Source organism: Doryrhamphus excisus, linkage group LG13, assembly GCF_037039965.1.
Source record: "Doryrhamphus excisus strain RoL-2023G ecotype Guam linkage group LG13, RoL_Dexc_Guam_v1.1, whole genome shotgun sequence".
Lineage (NCBI taxonomy): Eukaryota > Metazoa > Chordata > Actinopteri > Syngnathiformes > Syngnathidae > Doryrhamphus > Doryrhamphus excisus.
The window spans coordinates 5,913,079-5,935,751 of NC_136369.1; the positions used below are offsets into that span (position 1 = coordinate 5,913,079).

General features: G+C 39.2%; 3 protein-coding genes across 3 annotated transcripts; 2 read left to right on the forward strand and 1 right to left on the reverse strand.

Annotated features, from left to right (window-relative positions):
- The first annotated feature begins 839 nt into the window (after nt 1–839).
- Nucleotides 840–4,938, forward strand: adprhl1 (ADP-ribosylhydrolase like 1). The gene is made up of 7 exons (XM_058088585.2): nt 840–1,101; nt 2,701–2,865; nt 2,935–3,060; nt 3,202–3,342; nt 4,227–4,354; nt 4,416–4,548; nt 4,612–4,938. Exons 1-7 carry the CDS (start codon nt 888–890, stop codon nt 4,779–4,781), a joined length of 1,077 nt encoding a protein of 358 aa, XP_057944568.2. The 5' UTR covers nt 840–887; the 3' UTR covers nt 4,782–4,938.
- A 5,816-nt stretch (nt 4,939–10,754) lies between these two features.
- grtp1a (growth hormone regulated TBC protein 1a) lies at nt 10,755–16,965 on the forward strand. The gene is made up of 8 exons (XM_058088586.2): nt 10,755–11,180; nt 11,760–11,911; nt 12,002–12,160; nt 13,629–13,753; nt 13,980–14,076; nt 14,192–14,364; nt 14,471–14,656; nt 14,732–16,965. The coding sequence occupies exons 1-8, from the start codon at nt 11,113–11,115 to the stop codon at nt 14,825–14,827; spliced, it is 1,056 nt and encodes a 351-aa protein (XP_057944569.2). The 5' UTR covers nt 10,755–11,112; the 3' UTR covers nt 14,828–16,965.
- lamp1a (lysosomal associated membrane protein 1a) lies at nt 15,328–22,402 on the reverse strand. The gene is made up of 9 exons (XM_058088584.2): nt 22,020–22,402; nt 19,650–19,756; nt 19,359–19,578; nt 18,978–19,139; nt 18,716–18,909; nt 18,493–18,618; nt 18,356–18,422; nt 18,102–18,269; nt 15,328–17,678 (listed from the first exon to the last, which is right to left on the reverse strand). The coding sequence occupies exons 1-9, from the start codon at nt 22,075–22,077 to the stop codon at nt 17,539–17,541; spliced, it is 1,242 nt and encodes a 413-aa protein (XP_057944567.2). The 5' UTR covers nt 22,078–22,402; the 3' UTR covers nt 15,328–17,538.
- Nucleotides 22,403–22,673: the final 271 nt, after the last annotated feature.

Consider the following 22,673-nt stretch of genomic DNA (forward strand, 5'->3'; position numbering starts at 1 on the left):
AGCACCTCATATATGTAAACTTGTTATAGTTTCCCAAAATGATTCACTTTGTATTTAAAAAGACATGTAAAACATTTAAAGACGATGATACACATTGTGTGTGCGTGTGTTTACTTAGCAACAGTTGACTCTTTTCAGGTTGCATTCCTATTTTATGTCATCATCATTGTGGTCATAAGCGTTTCTGGTAATGCTTTGTCTCCTGTTACTTCAGACTATGTTTGGGCCGACATTCACAGCAATGGCAGGGATAACAAGGGCACATGGATAAAACGCTTTATCTAAGGGTGTCAAATAAAGGTTTAGAGCACTTTGCTGGACTTAAAAGAAAAAAATTGGGTCTCGGGTGAACTACAGAGTAGACATCTTGGATGTGCAGATATGTTGCAATGGGTGGGTTAATGTGTTTGAAATAATCAAAGATTAGAGAATTAATATTCACTAAAGTGGTTGGAATGAAAAAGTGGGGGCATCAATTAGGTTGGTTGGGGCGGGGTAGAATATCAACAATGTCCAGCACCAGCTGACGAGCAGCACATTAGCATCTTTGACAGCACGCCCGGCCCACCATCACCACCCCAAACCGAGCCATCAGGCTTTTAGGCTATGGAGCCAAGGGGATTGCCTTTTTAGGAGACACGGGATTCCAGCTCAACATACTCCAGCCCGGCATAAAGAAGCCATGGAAGATAACACTGACACTTTGATGTGAGTGGCTACCTTTGATAGAGATTAGAAAGCTGGTAAAGAAACAACGGCCGCTGGAGAATATTTGTCAGGAAATGCCGATAATCTCTACTCAATTGTTTTTTAACTGCGTGGTTTAGGTGGTTGAAAAGCTCTTTGGTGGAAGAAGTTCTTGCAAATAACTGCTTAAGACTAGGAACATGGAGAAATTCAAGGCTGGTATGGTCCTGGGCGGTGTTGGAGATGCCTTGGGCTTCAGAAAAGGCCGTTGGGAAAGTTGCACATCAGGCAGAAAGATCCAGGAGGAACTGGCATCCTTGGGCGGTCTGGGAGCTCTAAAACTGGACCCAGATAACTGGCCGCTGAGTGATGCAACATTGATGCACATAACCACAGCTGAGGCACTTATAACAGGTAAGTTCAGCATCCATCTTGGGCAAGGTTACCATGTAAGGACACTTTTATACAGTGCTGAATTCCTCATATAGGCTTGAATATGTAAACCAAGGGTGGGCAAACTACAGCCCGGAGGCCACATGCGGCGCACCAATAGTTTGAATCCAGTTCGCCAGTTGCTTTTAAGTATTTCGACTTTTAACATACCAGCTGGCAACATGACTTTCAAGTCAGATGTCTTATTCAGTAAAAAAAACAACATAAAATTAAATTAAATTAAGTTTGATGTGGCCTTATGTTTAAAGTGCTCCTGAAAAAAAGGGAAATGAGAACATCCAGCTGATAGTATGACATAAAATTAGACAAATTGCCAAACCTTAAACTGTATTAAAGCGAACAAATGTAACAGTTACTGATTGTAAAAGTACCAGATGGAGGGGTAGGATTTAATAAGCTTTGCTTCTTCCTACTCCTTTTGGACATGTGGAACTGTGAACTGATTATGGGATGCACTCAATTGTAATCTGATGCTTGTTCAAATGAAATAAACCATTAACATTACCATTACCATTACTTCAGTACATGACAAAAATATAATTAAAAAAAAAAAGTTTTTTTAAACTTAAACTATATTAGGAAAGCAGGAAGTGAACAAATGTAACAGTTACTGATTGTAAAAGTACCAGATGGAGGGGTAGGATTTAATAAGCTTTGCTTCTTCCTACTCCTTTTGGACATGTGGAACTGTGAACTGATTATGGGATGCATTCAATTGTAATCTGATGCATGTTCAAACGAAATAAAACCATTACCATTACCATTACCGTTACCATTACCAAATAATTCAAGGCGGACTGTTAGAATTATAAGCGTAAAATTGTGTGTGTTAAATATATGTTCTGGCCTCCCACACAATTTTGTTAACCCAACCCATGAGTCAAAACATTTTTGATGTAAACGATTGCACAATATATCTGAATGGAAAGCGTGCACCATTCTTGTACCCCGTCAACAAAACCAAAATCCAAGTACAGACCGTCATATGTGTATGCCCTCACTCAAATGCCATGTTAAGCCCCCCCAAAGGACAGCAATGCATTACCGGGACAGAGATGTTCAAAATAGTATACGAAAGCTTAGCTCTCATTCAACAATAGCTGCTCACTGCTGGTGACATATTTCAGTGCAGACACAATTAAAGCCAAAGACAGGGTGCAGTAATATGGTGATGACATTTTTGGAGATTAGGTATCCCTATTTAGCCACATCCTAAAATCCACACATGCACTTGTATGCAAACAGGCAAAGCAGCCACACTGACAGATTAGACTTTGAATCTTCTGACCAGAAATAAAGCAGTTTGTTCTTCAGGGGAGGATTGGAGGATTTAACCTTTAATAAGCGGTAAAAGAAGGTTTTTCTTAATGGTTGTGCTCTTGGATCCCAGCTGACACCTCAGTGTGCGTGTTTGTGACTCCACTTGCTTGAGGCATGCTGGTTCTAATCTGTAGTGTTGCAGGCTGAGGTTAAACTTAGCTCATTGCAGAAACACACGTCTCCTTTTGCCTGCCAATCATGACTGACTCAGAGTCACTTCATGTTTGTGTGTTCATGCAGATTACTGGTGTCTGGAAGACCTGTACCGTGAGCTGGTGCGTCTCTACGTTGAAGCCATGGTGTCCCTCCAGGGAAGAAGCCCTGATCCGGCAACAGTTGAAGGCTGTGTTCACCTTAAACCGCATAATTTTCTCCTTGCCTGGCATACACCCTTCAATGAAAAAGGTTATTGAATAGAAACCGAATAAAACAAGTTTTATTTATTAAAGTATGCATATACATGTGCCTGGTCAGGGTCTGGATTTGGTGCAGCTGCTAAGGCAATGTGTGTGGGTATGAGATACTGGCAACCTGAGAGACAAGAGAGTCTAGTGGAGGTCAGCATTGAGACCGGAAGGATGATCCATAATCATCCCACAGGTGATACTACTTAAACATAAACATGATTTTTATGAGTCATGATAACTCTAAATTGCAGATTATGTTCAAGCTATAAGTATTATGTTTTAGACCTGACTACTGAGTTGGATATGACACAGACAGACAATCTCTTTCCTGCAGGCTTTCTGGGTTCCCTGACAACAGCGCTGTTTGCTTCTTATGCAATCCAAGGAAAACCTCTTGGAACTTGGGGCCGTGAGCTCATGAAAGTAATCCCTCGAGCTGAGGAGTACTGCAGGAAAACCATAAGACAAATGGCAGGTAACACTAGGTTTCTGGTCATGTTTCAAAACAGATACCGTAATACCATAATGACCTTAGGATATTTTATTTTTTTGTGTGTTGAAAAAAAGTCACTTCCTCACTGTGCCAGATTAGTAAATGCCGTATTTTCCGGACTATAAGTCGCTCCGGAGTATAAGTCGCACAAGGCCAAAAATGCATAATTAGGTAGAAAAAAACGTACATAATTCGCACTGAGTATAAATCGCATTTTTTGCAGGTAATTTATTTTACAAACTACTTGACCAAAACAGACATTACGGCCTCTTGGAAGGCAGGTTCTAATAATAAAAGAACAGAGAACCGGCTGAATAGGTGTAAGATATGCTAACACAATGGTTATTCATCTACATAAAAAATAAACATGAACAGAAAAGGTGTCCAGTGTTTATGTAACATAAACATTTTTTTTCCATTCATAAGTCACTCTGTAGTATAAGTCGCAGGAACAGCCAACCTATGAAAAAAGTGCGACTTATAGTCCGGAAAATACTGATAACTGATACACACCTACGTGTACGACAGAACCATGAAGCTTGAAATATTCAGATATTATGTTGGGGTCATTGTTTAAAAAAATGAGCGGATTGCTAGTCTACATAGAAACGACAAGCCAGTGTTTTCAGACTTTCCCACACTTGATGCAGTTTTCAAAAAAACTGTTTCATGTGGATCAGAGGCTGAAACGATCAAATTTTTTGCCATTTTGACCTGAGAATGTTTCTGAATGAATTTCTGAATGCTAAGACAGCATTTAAATTGTAATGTACCGGTTTTTATTTAGCTGATACTGAAAACATGAATTTTTGTACACATATCCCACAGAAAAGGTTTTTTTTTTTTCAATGTATGTTTCTATACAGAATATCAAGAAAACTGGTTCTACTTTGAAGCTAAGTGGCAGTTTTACCTGGAAGAAAGGGAACTAGAAAAAGAAGGTCAGAATAAACCGTTGGTGGAAAATCGCTATGATGCTGACGACACAGATAAGGTAAGTCTCTCTGTTGTTTAAGAAATTAACTTTTTCTTACACCACATTAATTTTGGTGCAGATGTACAAGCGATGGAGTTCAGAGGGACGTGCTGGCCGGAGGGGACATGATGCCCCGATGATAGCCTATGATGCCCTCCTTATTGCAGGAAGCGATTGGGCAGAACTGTGCAGAAGAGCCATGTTCCACGGAGGTTAGTTGTTCAGACGTGTCATTGATTGTTGTACAGCTCACTGAGTCTTGCCTGTTATTTTAGGAGAGAGTGAAGCCACAGGCCTGATCGCTGGTTGCCTCTATGGCCTTATGTATGGTCTAAATCAAGTTCCTTCAAGCCTGTACCAGGATTTAGACAAAAGGCAACGCTTGGAGGAGCTCGGAGAGGCGCTTTACAAAGCAGCATCTGCAGAGAAGTGCATAGACAAGTAAAACTGCTGCCTATTGGCTCTATCAAAAGGAACTGCACGACCCAAAGACCTCTCTCCCCTGCACTGTCCTTTAGTTCTCTTTGGTAGATCCTTTTTCTAATGTAACATGTCCTTTTCATCCCCCCACACCCTCTCTGTCTTGCCATCCATAAACCACCCAAGTAATGAACCACAAAAATATCAAAGGTTAGGCTATCCTGTTGGTCTATATGCATCTGACCAGCGTGTATTCCATATAAAATGTATCGCTAACATGGATTTGAAGATGAATGAATGCTTGTATTGGATTGCAGTGTGGAGAAGTAAAACTTAAGTAAACTATAGCAACTGAGGATGATTCTAACTCTAATCCCCTATTGCTTAAAGGGGACCTGTTGTGCTGAATTGTGCACTCCTATAGAGCAGCTACACATAATAACCCGCACTTTCTAGATCTTCCTGAATCTGCACCTATTCCAGCTGTATTTCTTTGTATTTCCAAACGATCTGTTTGAATTCATTCAACCCACGCCCCTCCTCCAGGCATACCCACTCTGCTGTGATTGGTCCCACTCAGCTCATACGGTTAACAGCAAGGAAGTCCAGCTCACTGTGATGTCACAAGAAAAAAAACTCTCAGGGAACCAACCCAAACTTCTATCCAACTGCGTAAACCTCATTAACTGGAACTTTGGCATTGTTTAACACAATAACATAATTTTCTAACAACCTTTATCGGACAGAAGAGTCGAAAAAGCACAATACGTCCTCTTTAATGTTAATTTATATTACCATTTGATCCCAGTGCAAGATTTTTTTCATGATAGTTGGACAATGGGGAAAATACATAAAACATGCAATAATCCTACTCTTAATTTCAATCTTGCACCCAATGATATAACTACATTTGACAGCAATGTAACCATATTCAGTGCATAACAGTGACATGAGTGTCGTTGAGTGCTAAAGCAGCCATGTGACTGGTGACTTGAACTATGACAAACCTATTAGTAAAGCATGGGAAATAACCATAACATAGTGATGATTAAAATGTTTTAGATATTGTATATAAACTCTGCCTCTCTTCCTCTTCTAATATTGTTTCTACTTTAATATTGTACCTTTCTTTCACCCAAATGATCTATAAACTAATCAATGCTGCTTAAACTAATCAGTGCTGCTAGAATACGGCTAATTGTTTTTCCCTAATGTCCCATTTTTATGGTGACATTGTTTGAGTTCCATAAAATTAGACATTTTTTTTGGATAATCCATCGTTCACAATCCTAATGTGAAACATGAACACATTTATTTCTCTTCTCTGTGCATTATAGCTACCTTACAATGCTGTCATTGGGATACATCTATTTTGACTATGAAGCCCTCTTAAAAACACCTCTGATCATGCATTAACACGCACACTGACGATAACATGGAATAGTTGCAGTATCTTGCCGTATTTTGATGATTTAAAACACTACAGAATTTCATTCCTGCATCGATAGACTCAACAAGATGCTTGTTTGCCGTCAGCGTTTTTTACCTGAGGACTGGAGCACACGTCTTCTGCTGGAACACACAGCCATCCCAATGAGAGCAGAGATCATAAGAGTTGTAGCCGCTGTTTTTTTTTAGAGGGATTCGTAGTCCAAATAGGGTTATCCCAATGACAGCATTATAAATTGGCTGAATTTAACTTGTTTTCTTGTATTATAAAGCACAGAAAAGGGAAAGAAATATGTGTTGATGTTTCAAGTAAGGATTGTGAATGATGGGCAAAATTCCACCCCAAAAATGCAGCCCCCACCACCCTTTTTTTAGTTCCCCTTTTAAAAAGCATGAATTTAATAGCATAAATTATGTGTGGGATTCATTATCTTCAATTGATTGACATTTAAAAATGTTCTGATGCCCATGTTTCTATTTTTGTTAGTTATCCATTTTTCACTCGTTACACTTTGTTTGTTGCCTGTATACATAAAACCAGACTGTAGCAACCAGTCACCCTCATGTTCAATTGGTCGTTATGCTTTTTCTTTCTGTTTTTGTAGTTTGCTAACCAGCATAACTGAAAGGTTTTTAGAAACATTGTTATCTGAATCCATATTTGACATGGATAACTCTGGATTTTGAAATTGCTGTATGATCCAACACAGACACAGATCCTTAATAATGAAGGTGATGGCAGGATAGCTGTATACTGTGTTTGTATAGCAGCCTGACTTGTGTTTAGGCTACTTTATATGGTTCTGGCAGATGAATCTCTCTGTGACTACCATGCACAATTGAAATGCGCAGCTCATAGGACACTGTACTTTTTCAGAAAAATGACTTCATTGTCTGCTAATATTAACACAGTCATGTGGATTAAGTTTTGCATATCCTTTATTCTCTATAGACCAGATTCTCAGAAAGCCTGTATCAGCCCTGATGCCAGTATGTTGAGGAAGTTGCTAAGAGACCGTGACTGTCGCCGGGAGCTCCGAGGGATTCTGGAGAGCCTCCTGCATTACCTGACACAGGAACTTCCCAACAGGGCGCCCAGAAACAAAGATGTGGACAATATAGTTTTTTTTGAGCAGACTGGACTTAAAAGAAGCCACATACCAGTGATTCAGCTCCCTGATGAAGTAATTAAAAGAAAGAACGCTAATGCCACTTCGAAGACCTCAGAAAAAAGCTGGTCAGGACACCAAGAAGAGTGTCTTCAAAGAACGCGTGACCCCATACCTCGGCGTCTTACTACATTCCGACTCCTCCAGTCCAAGTTCCTGAGGTCCACCCCCAAACCTGCCATCACCCACAGAAGAGAGGTAGGAACTTTGTTGTCCAGCAGAAGAGCAGCAGGTGATGACTATCACAATCAAGATGGTGGACACGAAATGTGCAAGATGAGCAAAGAAAGAAGAGATCAAAAACTGAAAAGAGGCACCACTGTGAAGGATATTGTGGCAAAGTTTGCCATAATTGAGCAGAAGGAATTTGGATTGAAGATACCGAGGCAGCAGGCAATCAAATCAAGGCTAATTAGAAAAGGGATCGTGTTGTCCTCCTTGATGGAAAAGTTTGAGAACATTGTTGTTGTACACAAAGGAATCAAGTCAAAATGTCCACGTGAGACACCTCTTGGGACAGTCAGTGTAAAACACAAAGTAGCTTGCTGTGAGATTCAGCACAAACAGGAAGTGGATGGAATGGATCATAAAGGCAATCACTGTCAGGTGGTTACATCTAAAAGCACAAACCAACGACTGACATCAAATCAGACAGCAAATGAGGTAGAGAAAGAAAAAATAGATCTCGATTTCAAAGTCGGACAAATGCAGACACATTTGGGGGGCAACAATTATTCATTGCATGCCATGACAGATAATGCACAGTACTGCAACGCCGGTAAAACACATACTACAGAAGAAACTATGTGCACCGCAGAAAAGTATGCGAGTTTACATACCCTCAGTGTTAACAGTGTAACACAGTGGTCCCCCCCAGAGCCCTCCATGCTTGTGCTGTACAGAGATCCCCCATTAAAGTGGCATACAGCAATTGTGCTGCCACACTCCATTTTATGGTCCACATCTAGGGATTCTTCTCCGAAACAACACTTTAATAATAATGAGATTTCAGTTAGCCTAAAAAACATGAAAAAGATTGAAAAAGATCCCAATTTAGGGGGACAGTCTCTTGGTAGGGACTATAGCTTAATGGAAAAAGAAGTAGTGGATGACCCAAATTCACTCTGGGGTGGAGGTGCTCAAAGAGGGCTGCCCAAGTATGTCATACCACGTGTTTATACATTTGACTCTCAAAAAGGTGATGATGACAAGATGTCTGTCTCCTGTCAATTCGCACTGCATGCAAAGATTCCGTTGACTTCACTGTCTAACTTTCCTGCTTCAGAAACGGAACTAAGGACTGAAGGAATTTTTCAACAATCACGTCCTGTGGATATCAACACATCAAATGTCCATGCTGCCACAGAAAATAAAGAAGCAGATATACAATTTGAAGAAGGAAAAGACATGTTCACAGCAGACATGGGATATGCGCAAAACGTACAAAACTGCCAACCATCTGTGGTCATTCCCAGTAGGCCAGCGTTTGAGGAGACGGTTCCTGTTGCAACATCACCTCATCCAATTAAATTACATGTGACTAACAAAACTCAGAGACCAAAGTACACGACAATAAACTACGGGGACCCATCTGTCAAACAAACATATAAACCCAAAGTTATACGCTTTACTGACACTTTTAGTTTCTAAACTGGTTAGAATGTAATTCACACTTGATGCTCAATGTTTAATTAATTACAATTAACTGTTTGAATGCTGCTGTAAAACTTGTAAAACTTGGGTTCGATTTTCCGCTTTTGTGGAGTGTGCATGTTCTCCCCGTGCGTGGGTTTTTACTCTGGTATCCTTCCACATCCCATAAACATACATGTTAATAAAGTAATTGGTGACAATTTGATTGGTGACAAATTGTCCATAGGTATGAATGTGAGTGTGAATGATTGTTTGTCTATATGTGCTCTGTGATTGGCTGGCGATCAGTCCAGGGTCTCTCGCTCCAAGTTAGCTGGGATAGGCTCCATTATACCTGCATACCTGCCCTCGTGAGGATAAGCGGCATAGAAAACAGATGGATGTTTGAATGCCTTGAAGAACAACAACTAATAATAAATAATAAACTCTTTTCAGTTATTTTGAACATGTTTCTACAACTTAGTCAAATATATTTGGGCATCTATAATTAATCAAATGTTGTGTTGAAATGATTGGACAAGGTATTTTGTGTTTTCTTTTTTTTTTTTTTTTTACCCAGTACTTTTCCCATATCCCTCCTTATAGCCCTGCTGTCAATTAGGAGACATTTTAAGTATGTTTGTACATGCAAATCTTGCAGAAAATATGATTCATCAAGGAAATGGAAACGGTCAAAACAAAAATGCTTCAAGAATTAAATATATTATTAGTTACACTTCTTATATGGTTATTTTTCAATAGTTTGATATCCATAATGTTAAAAACTCCCATTTAGATCATTTCTACCACGACGTAAACAGTATATACTGTGTATATATATATATATAAATATATATACATATACATAATTTATATACATAAATATATATACATATATACTGTATATGTATATAAACAGTATATATATATATACTATGAATCACTCCCATATTTTATCCATTGCTGTAACCACAAATCTATATATTTTTCTTACTGTGACGCCCTCATGTGGTCGAACCCAGAAACATGTTTTAATAATTTGAACATTTCGAAAATGTTTTAAAACAGGTAGTTTGACAGGTTTTTTAGATCAAACTCATGTGAGCCATCAAATATTAACAGTATCCAAAATACTACATCCACACATCCATATATATTTTCACAGAACAGTAAGAAATCAATCAATGAGCCTTCTACATGATAATAACAAGTTGAGGTGTCTGTAGATGTAGGTTAACACAAGTAATCCCTTACAGTATTTAAAATATTTTAAAAAATATTAAATTGAAATAATTTTTCTCTTGAGCAATCTTTTATCACTGTATTTACATTAAAGGTGGAACAGACATGTTTTACTGTTTACATGAGCTGAAGGCTGCACTGAAAAGGCGTGGTTACTCGCTCGTGGTGCTGCCTTCACTATCATTTGGAGAAATCCCCTTCCATTTTCTACTAGGATTGCGGACCTATCTATGATTAATTATTATGAAGATGTTTGGGATATTATATTAATGAGTTCGTGGTGTGATTATCATATTAGAGGTAGCACCAAATATACATATATTAATTTGAGGTAGTAGTGTTTTATTATGACCGTTCAAATGTACACATATGTATTAAAGGAGTCGTTTAATAATGGAAGTGTACTAACGTCCCCTTGTGAGTGTCAGAATGTGTGGCTACTGAATTTCTAGTGAGTTCCATATTTCGCGATGCATTTGAAGGCACCATGAGAGCCGATTGACATGTCCCGGGGCTTGCGTCACGAGTGCGAAACCTTCCACGGCGTTCCTGGGATCCTAAAGCGGATCCTTAGCTGGAATCGGCGGAGAGCATCCACCCACTTGTTTGGATGTCGTTTCCAGAGATCAATGGAAGGGTATTGTTGTATTTCGAAGTAGGGAGGAAGTCTGCAGCAGGTGCATGTGGATGGCGGTAAAACTAGTCAAACAAAGTTGTCGCCATATGGCAGTCAAGCTAGTGGGCTGGTATGTGTCGAGTGAAGCGTGTAAGTAAAAAAAATAACTTTAAAAGAAAGTGCTACTTGTAGTGTCGGGTCGAGCGAATGTAGAAAGAAGAAGATATAAGTGAAGGCAGAAAAAAAACATGGAGAAGAACAAGACGACCAGCGGGACTAGCGCCTATGGCGGCACAGCCAAAGACAGAGTGAACAGGTAACATGCTTTTAATATGAACCTTTAACGTATTTAAAGCTTACTTATCAACACGATAACTCTAAATGTTACAGCTTCGTGTAAGTAAGAACATTTGAAGTAAAGTTTAGAGGTTTACCTGACATAATGGCTACCTCCTCATTGTAGGACATGACTTAAATATCGCGATAACCTGGAATGCAAACCTGTAAAGGTGTCTAATAACGTGTTACCTTATTTAATTACATCACTGCAAATTAGTCCCACTTTATTTTATTTTATTTAAAGGAGTTTTTTTATTTTAACTCGTTATCGTCCACCTACTTCATGGCTTCACCGAAGCTTTGCCTCTGTTTTGGCAATAAGGCAAAAATATATTTACACAATACACACTACATTTAAATACATTTAAATGAAAACACATTTAGTGTGCTACAACATACTTGTTCCCTACAGAGACGTCCTCAGTCTGGTGAAAGGGTTAATCTAGATTATCATGTTACCTAACCATCTTAAATACACTGCTTTGAGACACCCACACTCACCATTGTACAGTATTGTTTGGTACATAGCAATTTTTTTTTATAATTTTCCATCCAGGGTGGATCCTTATGGCTTTGAGCGGCCAGAAGACTTTGACTACGAGTCATATGAAGAGATGATGTCCGAGTATCTTGTTGTGCTCACCCAAAGGTCCATCAAGTGGTCCAAACTACTGAAGGGCAAACACAAGGTGCAGAGAAATGTAAAACGTGAGTGTGAAACATACAAGTGTCACAATTATCTTATGAAGTTAGGGATTAATTCAACTTTCATGTGTTTTTTTTTTAATCCCAATTCAGTCAAGCGCTACATCCGTAAAGGGGTACCCAATGAACACCGAGCCCTCATCTGGCTGGCGACCAGTGGGGCTCAAGATCAGCTGGAGAAGAACACAGGCTACTACCAGTCACTGCTTGGAGCTCAGCATGACCCCAAACTGGTGGAGAGCATCGCTACAGGTTTGCTTATGATGTTTTTAATACAATGTTCACTTGGAAATGACTGTTTTCCACAAAATGACTCACACCTGGTGATATGCGGCAAATTGGATTTAAAAAAATGGATCATTTTACATGTCGCTGTCATGTTTTTCTTATTTTCTCTTCACTTTGCTTGGAGGTAAGGCCAGTGATTGTTTGTCTAACTGCTAAGTCAATCATCAGGTGAGTCTTCAGCTCAAATACAGGGAAAAAAATATGGATTGTAGGAAAACCATAAAACTGATATGATGTAATTATTGGAAAATTGACACCTTTTAGTGTTATTTAAAATATGTTATTACTGTACTTTTATCCTTCAAAGTTATCAAAAAAATGAACTAAACGCACAACCTTTAAAAGTAGGCCTATGGCAACAGCAATTGAAACAGTAGAGACCTTTCTTCTTCTTTTTAATGTTTGCTAATTACCACCCCCTACAGGATGGGAGTGAAACCTATTTGAGCAGGACTTAAAATTATTCAAATGCTTAAAGGTTCCTTGTTTTTGTGTCTAAATCAGGGGTCTCAAACTCAATTTACTTGGGGGCCACTGGAGCTCGGGTCTGGGTGAGACTGGGCCACATCAGGTTTTCCAAAAAAAAAACAAAACGCATTTATTAAAAACAAAAAAATTAAAAAAACTTCGCTTTGGTTCCAATTTTCTAGAATAAAAGCTCTGATAAAACATTCCACTGTTCTCAAATATCTTAATTTTTATTTTTCTACACAAAATAAGATGAAAAATAAATAAATCAAGAATAAAGAAAATCAATCAATCAGTAATAAATAAATAAATATAATAATAATAAAACGGCAAATAATAAAAACTCAAGAAACCACATATAGTTGGTGGGTAGACAAATAATTTTTTTCAGATTAAAATTAACAAAGCATTATTAGAGCCCTGTAGACATGACAAAACACGACTATAGTCACATTTATACTCTTTTTATTTACAACATATTGCGCAACTGCAGGGTCTTGAGACACATGCTAACTCGCAAACTAGAGAGCTAGCGACCTAAACGGTAGACTTCAAGTTATTTCCTTTAAACTTAAATAGCCAAAAACTTACCACTTCCACACGGATAGGGAGGATAACTATTAACAGTTATTTAACCTTTAACATGAACATTAATCAAATGTAATAATTTTTTCTGGCTACATGATACCATACAGCATCCATATCAAACTTGCGCAGGCCGCACTAACATTAAACTTTCATATCAAGGCGGGGGCCTCAAACTACTGTCCTGCAGGCCACATTTGGCCCGCGGGCCGCGTGTTTGAGACCCTTGGTCTAAATGTACAAATGAGTTAGTTTATCATACAGTAATACCATGTCAACTAAGTAGAAGTAAAATTACCCCTATTCAAATCATAAACTGAGGTTTTAGCTCTATTAAGTGCCGCCATTTGTGTCTTTTTTTTTTTTTTTTTTTTTTTAGACTTGAATAGAACATTCCCAGACAACGTACAGTTTCAAACGACGTCCAACCCGTGTCTGCAGAAAGCTTTGTACAATGTGCTGCGGGCTTACGGTCACCACAACCCCACTGTGGGTTACTGTCAGGTACTGTAACTGTCTTTTTAAATGTGTATATTTCAATGTTTTACAAACAGGCTTTTTATAATCCAAAGCTTGTCCAAGAGAAGTCGCTGTGACTGTGTTATGGTCCACACAACCATGCTAATTGTATTTGGAAGGGGAGCATAGTGGAATGTTTTTCTATTTTAAGTCATCTTTTTGATGATGTAAAAGTACGTTTTTAGTGATTATAAATGTGATTTGTTCCCAGGGCATGAATTTTATAGCTGGCTTTCTACTTATCATAACAAAAGATGAAGAGAAGTCTTTTTGGCTGATGGATGCACTCCTTGGAAAAATCCTACCAGGTGTCTACTCATACATACTTTTATTTGTCATGTTTTACAAAATGTGTGCTTGTTTTTCCACATTATGGATGTCTTAAGCCACAGGACCTACTGTGTAATAAACTGTACTTTACAGACTACTACAGTCCAGCCATGCTCGGGTTAAAGACAGACCAGGAGGTGTTGGGGGAGCTGGTGAAGGTCAAGTCCCCCAGAGTGTGGAAGACCATGATGGATCACAATGTAATGTGGACCCTGGTGGTGTCTCGGTGGTTCATCTGTCTCTATATAGACATCCTGCCAGTGGAGGTGAGGGCTTCACTGACTTTTATGGAGGAATGTTGGCCAAAGCCACGATAAATTGTCATGCATTCAGCATTCACATGGTCCCTGCTTAAATGTGCTTTTATTGCAGACTGTTCTCCGAATTTGGGATTGCCTGTTCTACGAGGGCTCTAAAATCCTGTACCGTGTCGCGCTGACACTGATCCACCACCACAGACTTCTGATTCAGCAAGCCCAGTCCCTGCCAGATGTATGCCAAGTTTTCAAACAGATCACACACGGACCCTTTGTGGAGGAATGTCACCCATTCATGCAGGTGAGTTAAAAGGCATAACGACAAGCACTCAAGTTACCTGCCTTGATTTCATCAAGTGTTGATTTTCTCTCCTAGAAAATCTTCACTGAACCAGGACGCATTTCCATTGCAACACTGACCAAACTCCGAGCGGTATGTCGAGCTCGTATCATTGCTCAGGAGGCAAACTGACTTGTTTATGGTGCTCATGCTCTTGAAACATTCCATGGGGGAAGAACCAGCTTTTTGCACCTTGACCTCCTTGTATAGGTCTTGTCTTAACATTGTCACGCATCAACATGAATGTATATGATCATGTGATATTTATAGCTTTGAGAAAGGAGAAAAAACTGTTTACACTTTAGTTTGCTTTTAGTTTGTATTTTCTTATGTGGAGCTAGGCACTTTACTACACAGCTGTAGCAGATGCCTGATCACATGAATTGTTTTGTACACTGTAAGCACAACCAATAGACCTGCTGTATTTTTGCCATGATGAATGTTGACTGTCATTACATGTGCGACATGAATATGTACATGTAATAATCTGTATGATCTAACATTTCAATGTGTGGTTGCGTTAATATGAAACATTTGGGACCCATTGCAGTAAGTGTGTTGTTTGTGATTTTAAATTCAGAATTCAAATATAACCCCAATGTGCCCTAATACAATCACTCTTGCACAATAGATTCCAATCACCACCAAAATGTTTATTATCTTTTAAGATTTGCAATGCCAAAACAAGTTTAAACAGTTTTGTATCAAAAAATTCGAAACATTTCTTCTCAAGAGATGCTGAGGATATCCCAAATGGCAATAGTAATAGTAACCCACAATGCAGAGTAGGACTGCTGGACCGTCACAAAGATTTAAAGCACATATTAATTCGTAACTGTCTTAATTTGCACAAGAGGCAATGCACAGTCACACCACTGAAAAGCATTGTTTGGTTGGGGGAGTGAGGGGAACCTTCTTTCCCTTTTTGGAGACTACCAGGGCTCATCTCTTGCTGGTCACTCAATTGAAAACCTTTGAATATACACATTCTCAGCTGTCCACATTTCTTACAAAAGGAGGAAATTCAATCTTGTAAAAATAAATCTATCCTTCGGGTCATACGGTATTACCTCATGTTACTTCCATATTACCTCATAACGAGGAGAAAGAGGTTCTAATTCAGCTAAAAACCAAACATATTATGAAATTCAGTAATTTCCAAAGAGACCATGAAAACATTGGGAGGTGAAATGATTCTCATCCAGGTTATGGTCATTTGTAAATGTTGGATTGAAGCAACTGAACTCTTGTTTGAAGACGTTCCACCTTTCTATCAAAAGACTTTTATGAGATTTTAGGTGAAGAGTTCTCCCATTTACAATTATTCTTAGTGCTTTTCTCAGAAAGTTTAGTTCAACTTCCACCGCATTTAGCCATTTGTGCACATCTTGGCAATTTCTTCTTGCTCTGATCACATTGCATATGCTTTTGGATGTATATCAGTTGCTTGTTTTGTAACATTATTATTACTCATTACATGTCAAAACTATACTTATGTTGAATAGTTGTTCCCAATAAAACAATAGTCTTAATTTCATTGCTTGAGTTATTGAATACAAAATTGTTGAACTCTATCTATTCTATTTTTTTTGCTGAAAATGCCTAAATTGAACAATTGCTCTCAGGTGAATTTCAGCTGTCACTCATGAGGTGGTGATGCTGTCACAGATTGACAAAATTGAATCTGTGTCAATTGCAACAATTTACAGTGCTCAAGAAAAAAGACATGCGCATGAACCAATTGTACAAATTTGAACGGAACAGTGAAAAGCTGGAGATCTGTCTCCAGTATGTACAGGTAAAACTTGCCTTATATGTACACTAAAGTTGTTAGCACAGTAAACTTTTACTTTGTGTAATTTCGTGCAGCACACATGAAAATACACTCCCATTCCTTAATCCAATAGAGGAATGTTTACATGACAGATGTCCACATGAACAAACTGCCCTGCTAATAGCCATGGACGCAGCATGTGATGACATCACAGTAGACTCCTGCACAGGGTGGATTCACCAGTCCAGGAGAAATATATGTTTGCAGACTTACTGTATGTCGTGTTACAACACATCTACATTTGTGCACAACTCTACCAAAAGGGTGTTGTATTGTAAATACTGTAAATGTATATTAATATATTTCAATTTATTTTGTTAGAGAATTGCATTGTTGGAGAAGCATTAAAGAGCGTATATGGTAAACTCTTGCACTCACTCTTACCTACTTTAATGTTTAACTTTATAGTCGTTTTCAAATGGCTGCACAAGTAATATACAGTGCTGTCTTCAGCATCTTTAGGTAATGTCACTAGATGGTGACCATTTTTTCCTGACCATGCACTAACTGCTATGCAAAGGTTAATACAGTTGTGAGAAAAGCACCAAAGAGACGGAGGAAAAAGTATTTTCTCCATTATTTCACAGGTGAGGGGCCGTCTGAGTAGTCGTTATTGTGGCTGTTATAAATTGTTAAGCACGGCGGTCATTCACATTTTTTTTTTTTTTTTACAAATGAAGGTTTTATGGAAAAAAGGTGAAATGTCTTCAAAAAACAATACTACAGTTGCGTCAATTCAACCTTTGTGGATTGCTGGGAGGTGAATATTTTTTTTTTTAATCATGCTAATGTAGACTGAAATGCCTCTAGCATAGACTCAAGTTTGATGCACACTGCTGCATTTGGCTTTTCTCAACACAGATAAAGAAAAAAATATATATAATCTGAATATCACAGCAACATGCAAACACTCGCTTCCATTCTGTAACGCTTGTGTCTGCAGTCTATTGCGTTCTCATTGTCACACTCCACACAGTCATGTCAGGTTGCCCGAAGACGAGAGTTCGGTTCAGATGGTCTGGTATCCAGCATGGCTCCTCTTGCGGCCTATGAGGTATGCAATGAGGACAATCAGCACCAGGCCAGCAAGGGCTGCTCCTACAATGATGGGGATGAGCATCTGATCTTGGTCCATCTGACACTCCTCGGCTGGAAACAGGAGATGGTTATAGATGGTAACAATGCATTTAGAATGGCCTTAATGTCGTTTTCACACCGCAAACCTGATTTGAGGTTTTATTTGATTTGTGACAGCTAATAAAAATTAGTCTCTGACAATAGTGTAAGATTATGTTCATTTCAGTCTGGTAAAAGTTCCTTTTTTTGAGAGCCTTGATCTAAACCCCACCAAACACCTTTGAAATGAACAGAGATTGTGTCAAACATCTGTGACCTCTGACCTGAAAATGAAATCCCAGTCACACTCTAGAATTCTTGAATGTCCTTACAGAGGACTGTTAACTTATAACAGCAAAGAGAGGACTAACACAATATCCTATTCCATATTCCTTTACGGACGATGTGAATGTGTCCAGTTATTTTTGCTCATACAATATATAGATTTTTTTTTACCTGTGGCAAAGTGGTTAGTGGTGACTCCAAAGGGTTGAACTTGCAGTCTGAATGTGTTCAGAGAGAATTGTTCCACCACAACAAGAGTTTGCTCTGCGTTACACATGTAGGAGCGTCCCACTGTCGTCCCCAGGTAGTCAAGGCTGGTGTTAGTAGCTGTGAAGGGAACTGGACAGAGACAGAATTATGTTTCTTAATTTTTCTGAGTAAATCAGATCAAGAGAAATGATTGTGTATGCACATTTGTATAATACCTGTCATATCAGACCAATTGGCGAACAAGGTTATCCCACTAAGGTGGTATTTGTTGGTTGTTGAGTTCTGCAGAGAGAGTTTGGATGAACAATTTAGAGTAGCGAGAGAGCACACAAAAAATTAAATATACAATTACCACAGTGAAGATGAAGTTGAGTGTGGTAGTTCTGTCCTGAGTCAGAACTAAGTTTGCCTTGTTGGATTCACATGATCCAGATGAAACAGTCAGATTTGGGGTGAGATTGAAAATTTCCTGGATAGTCTGAACAAACAGACAACAAATATGACATCTGCATGTTAAGTGGACACAAAATAAAACCATTCATTCAAACATCACAGACTTGTCTAGACACTAATACCTTATTCTGGGATTGAGAGAAGTAGGAGAAATTGAGCTGCAGTCCCATTTGGGCCAAGAAACAAATTGTGCCGTTATTACTAATGGAGTATGTTCCTCGTTCGGGTGTTGCTGGTTGTGGAGTTGGTGTGGTTGGAGTTTGGGCAGTGGTGGTGGGAGCAGCAGTGCTGGCTTGATCTGCTGCACAGACGGTTTCTGTGACAAAGAGAGGATGAGTTAGCATGACAGAGTAAACAGAATAGAACCTACAAGAATTGTCATACCAGCTGAACTCAGATCATTTCCTGGCATGTACGCCTCAAGTCTCATATCAGATAATGTGACCATTTGTCCCCCGACTACAACAGAGGTGGAGCTCACACAGTGGTAGGTGGTGTTGATCGCTGCCCAGATTCCAACAGTCGCTGACACAACAGTGACCACATCTGTAGGAAAACAAAATATGCGACTGACTGGTGACCAGTACAGGTTACACTGCATCTTCCATCCAAATTCATCTGGGATAAGCTATCGGGATGCACCGATCCACATTTCACTTACGATACAATACAGATTTAAATTGCTAACTATGAAATTTGGTTTGACAATGGATACGACAGAACATTTTTTTTGACATTTCAAACCCAAATTTATCGAGTTCTCACCAGAGCTGTTGGCCTCCGCAAAAATCGAAGAGTCACTGAGATTGTACTGCAGCGTCAGGTTATCCACGCTGTAAAAACTTCCATTTCTTGTGAAGCTCAGTCCTAGAGCGTGTCCAGATCCAAACGTAGCCACCAGCCACGGTACGCTGCCATCTGCACCGCACGAGCTGCTTGCCGCATCGACTGTGGTGGTGTTGGGCAGTGACACCTGCACAGTTCTCTGAGTACAGACATTCGCCGTGCATGAATGAATCACTGATTTCTAAATATGCTATATGTTGCTACACGTACCGCACTACTGGAGGTGTTGTAAGTGATGGAGAAAAATGCAGTGAGGTCTGCCTTGATGCATGTAGAGTTCCCCTCCCTCACTTCAAGAGTAACAGCTTGACTGCAGCCTGCAATAAATGTAAAATAGAATTAAAAAAACTAAAAGCATAAAAAACACTTTTTACATTTTGTCGTACAAAAAAACAGGAAATCATTTTTAAAAATAAAGTGACTAAAACATTTGTTTTTGTCAAATATACCCACAGAACAGTACAAAATATGACAAAGTTGATGATCATATCAAACTATGTGTTGAATAGAGAAAAAGATACATGAATAAAGTTTTCGTTTTGTTATCTTTCTTGCTGCTATGTAGATAAAGCCTTTTTAGATAAAGGCTTATGGCTCAACTACAACATTGCCTACATGACCTACATTCACTGTGAAGCAGAGATTCACTACAGCCCACGGCCACTAGAGGTCTCTGGACAGGTCCAAAAACAGTCAGTCACAAAAGATATAAATGTTTGAAACGTTTTTCACATTAATTATTTTTTTGCAAAGGGGAGGGCATGTCCCTCTTTTTCGGTAGAACTGAAATTTCTAAGAGGTAGTATTCTCAGCTAAAAGAGTGTACATTATCACAGTGTAACTCATTGTACTTGGCACCAAACCTAGGCTGGAACACCCTCGAAACTGGCAGCATGCATGTAAATGCTGTGTGTGTTAGCAGGGGAGCTCTTTAGTCTTACTGCTTTCAAGCCTTCAAAGCCCATATCCTTAAGTAAGAAGCACATTTACCTACTGATGACATAGCATCAGCAGCAACTGGGGGTTCAGTATCTTGCCTAAGGATAATTCGATTTAGATTAATTAGATAAAACGATAAGAAAGGGTTTATTGTATCCATTTCTAAAACTTTGGGACTCCAGCACACCCACAGTGAGAGCATTTATCCACAAATGACAAAAACACGGAAAAGTGGCAAACCTTCCTAAGACTGGCCGGCCAACCAAAATTACCCCAAGAGTGCAGTGGTGACTCATCCAAGAGGTCACAAAAGACCCCACAACATCATCTAAACAACTGCAGGTCTCACTTGCCTTAGTTAAGGCTTAGTCATGACTCCACCATAAGAGAGACACTGGGCATAAACCAAAACCACTTCTGAACAAAAAAACCATTAGGTCTCGTCTCAATTTTGTGTGTCCCATTACTTCTTAGTGTAAAAGTATTTCAGAATAAGTACATAGAACAGTATGGCCACCTCCGAATGACTGAAGAAAAACAAAATGAAGACTTTATGGAGTGAAATCAGGAAGGGGGCACTGTATATATGACAAGTATCTGTTAAAACAGCACTTTTAAAAACATATTGTACCCCTATGTGTACTGCCCACTTGTGGCGGCATTACAGAAAAAGCAGTATACATCAGGTGGCATACAATGCAGTACAGCACAGTATAGTACACAATACAGTATTATCAGTTACATATATCATATATAGTCTGCGCAAAGTTCAGTCAGGTTTTTCCCCAGGCTGAGAAAACACTGGCGTCTTAACTTACATAGTAAGTGATAGCCATCTTTTTATTGTGTCTTGTTGATGTGTTTGTTTTTAACGTCCTATGGCCCATGTACTGTATGTGTCTGAAATAAAGTTGTTGATGATAAAAAACCATTTGACCCAGAGTATAATCTCACACTTCAATCAAACGTTCCTTCCAATGCTGCCTGTTGAAACTTGAACTTGACATGTTGGCCCTGTCAACGCTGCTGACAGTTTACACAACATAAAACAACATAAAATCATCTATATAATTACACAAAAATGGCCGAATTTATTCACTAGATTGGTCTGCACCTGGGCTCTGGGCAAAGAAAGAAGCGCATAGTTCTGTGTGCATAACAAAGCAGCATACAAACACTAGTCATGCAGTTCTCAGATGACAACAACAAAGCTGTAGCTGTTGCATAACATCAACAAAACTTGAAAGTTACATTAATATAGAATGCAGTTAAGTGCTGATGCTTCTTCTGTACCGTGATACAGGTGGGAAGCAATACAGAAAAATCATTAGGATGGTGAAACTTAACACAGCAAAGTCATAGAATATTATTTTGATGACGTCAAACAAACCGGAAGTTCCTTTCTTCTATTTCGCCGGGCTGTCGATGCTTTCAAAATTAACGTAGTTTACGGACGAAATAAATAGATGCATGGGGGGGGGGGCAGTAATTTACATACAGCGTATATATACTTTAAGGCACATTTTTAACATGTTGAATGAAAAGGTTTGTTCGCAATTCTACAGTAGCGAGCTTGTAGCAGTTTATGCTAACTGACAAGCTATGGGTCGTGTCGTCCCATATAGCACGAATAACACTCACCTAGCGCTGCAAAGCAGATGAAGACCAATAGGGCGCTACAACAATTGGAGTGTTTCATCTTTGGAGTCTTGTCACAACAGGCGGTTTCTGTCACTGATTCAGCCGTGGAGATGCTGATCGCCTGTCGTCGATGCCTGTGGGTCCTCGACCGAACAAGTGCACTTGACTTGACGGAGTATAAAATTCACTCAGTCACTCTGGTTCGGATAATATATATCGATAAGAGGCCTTGTTCTTCTTGTTGCCGAGTGAAGATACAAGTGAGAATAGTTCCTTAAACACCGTGCTGGTAAAAACGGCGTTCGTTGGCAGATGCTTGTTACTGGTCGCTGCTCCTCTGATGACTAAAGCTTTGAAGCGTCATGTGAACTGGTAGCATGTCACGTGAGCGCGCACCCGCGCGCCGTCCACGCGATATTTGACAGCTTGACCCACACAAAATGACAATAAATGTCCTCGAGTGTGTAAATATGTCCCACGTGTTTAAATAATAAGTGTGTTAAATTGTATTGCACAATTCTACGTGTGGTTATTTGGGCAAAGACTTACATTCGAAATATGGCACTTCCAGGAACAATATTCCAGCACCGTACGCGAGGTTTTCTTTCAAAGAACTCACACACATGTGTTAAATAAACTTCTAAACGTTTCACA

What these genes read in the sequence shown, in the direction of transcription:
- adprhl1 (XM_058088585.2), top strand. Translation starts at nt 888, where the DNA reads ATGGAGAAATTCAAGGCTGGTATGGTCCTGGGCGGTGTTGGAGATGCC. An exon ending in GATCCATAATCATCCCACAG is followed by an intron (nt 3,061 to 3,201) that starts GTGATACTACTT and finishes TCTTTCCTGCAG; the next exon opens with GCTTTCTGGGTTCCCTGACA. An exon ending in AACCATAAGACAAATGGCAG is followed by an intron (nt 3,343 to 4,226) that starts GTAACACTAGGT and finishes GTTTCTATACAG; the next exon opens with AATATCAAGAAAACTGGTTC.
- grtp1a (XM_058088586.2), top strand. Translation starts at nt 11,113, where the DNA reads ATGGAGAAGAACAAGACGACCAGCGGGACTAGCGCCTATGGCGGCACA. An exon ending in GCCAAAGACAGAGTGAACAG is followed by an intron (nt 11,181 to 11,759) that starts GTAACATGCTTT and finishes TTTTCCATCCAG; the next exon opens with GGTGGATCCTTATGGCTTTG. An exon ending in GGTGGAGAGCATCGCTACAG is followed by an intron (nt 12,161 to 13,628) that starts GTTTGCTTATGA and finishes TTTTTTTTTTAG; the next exon opens with ACTTGAATAGAACATTCCCA.
- lamp1a (XM_058088584.2), bottom strand. Translation starts at nt 22,077, where the DNA reads ATGAAACACTCCAATTGTTGTAGCGCCCTATTGGTCTTCATCTGCTTT. An exon ending in CATCTGCTTTGCAGCGCTAG is followed by an intron (nt 19,757 to 22,019) that starts GTGAGTGTTATT and finishes CATTTATTGCAG; the next exon opens with GCTGCAGTCAAGCTGTTACT. An exon ending in TCTCTCAATCCCAGAATAAG is followed by an intron (nt 18,619 to 18,715) that starts GTATTAGTGTCT and finishes CTGTTTGTTCAG; the next exon opens with ACTATCCAGGAAATTTTCAA.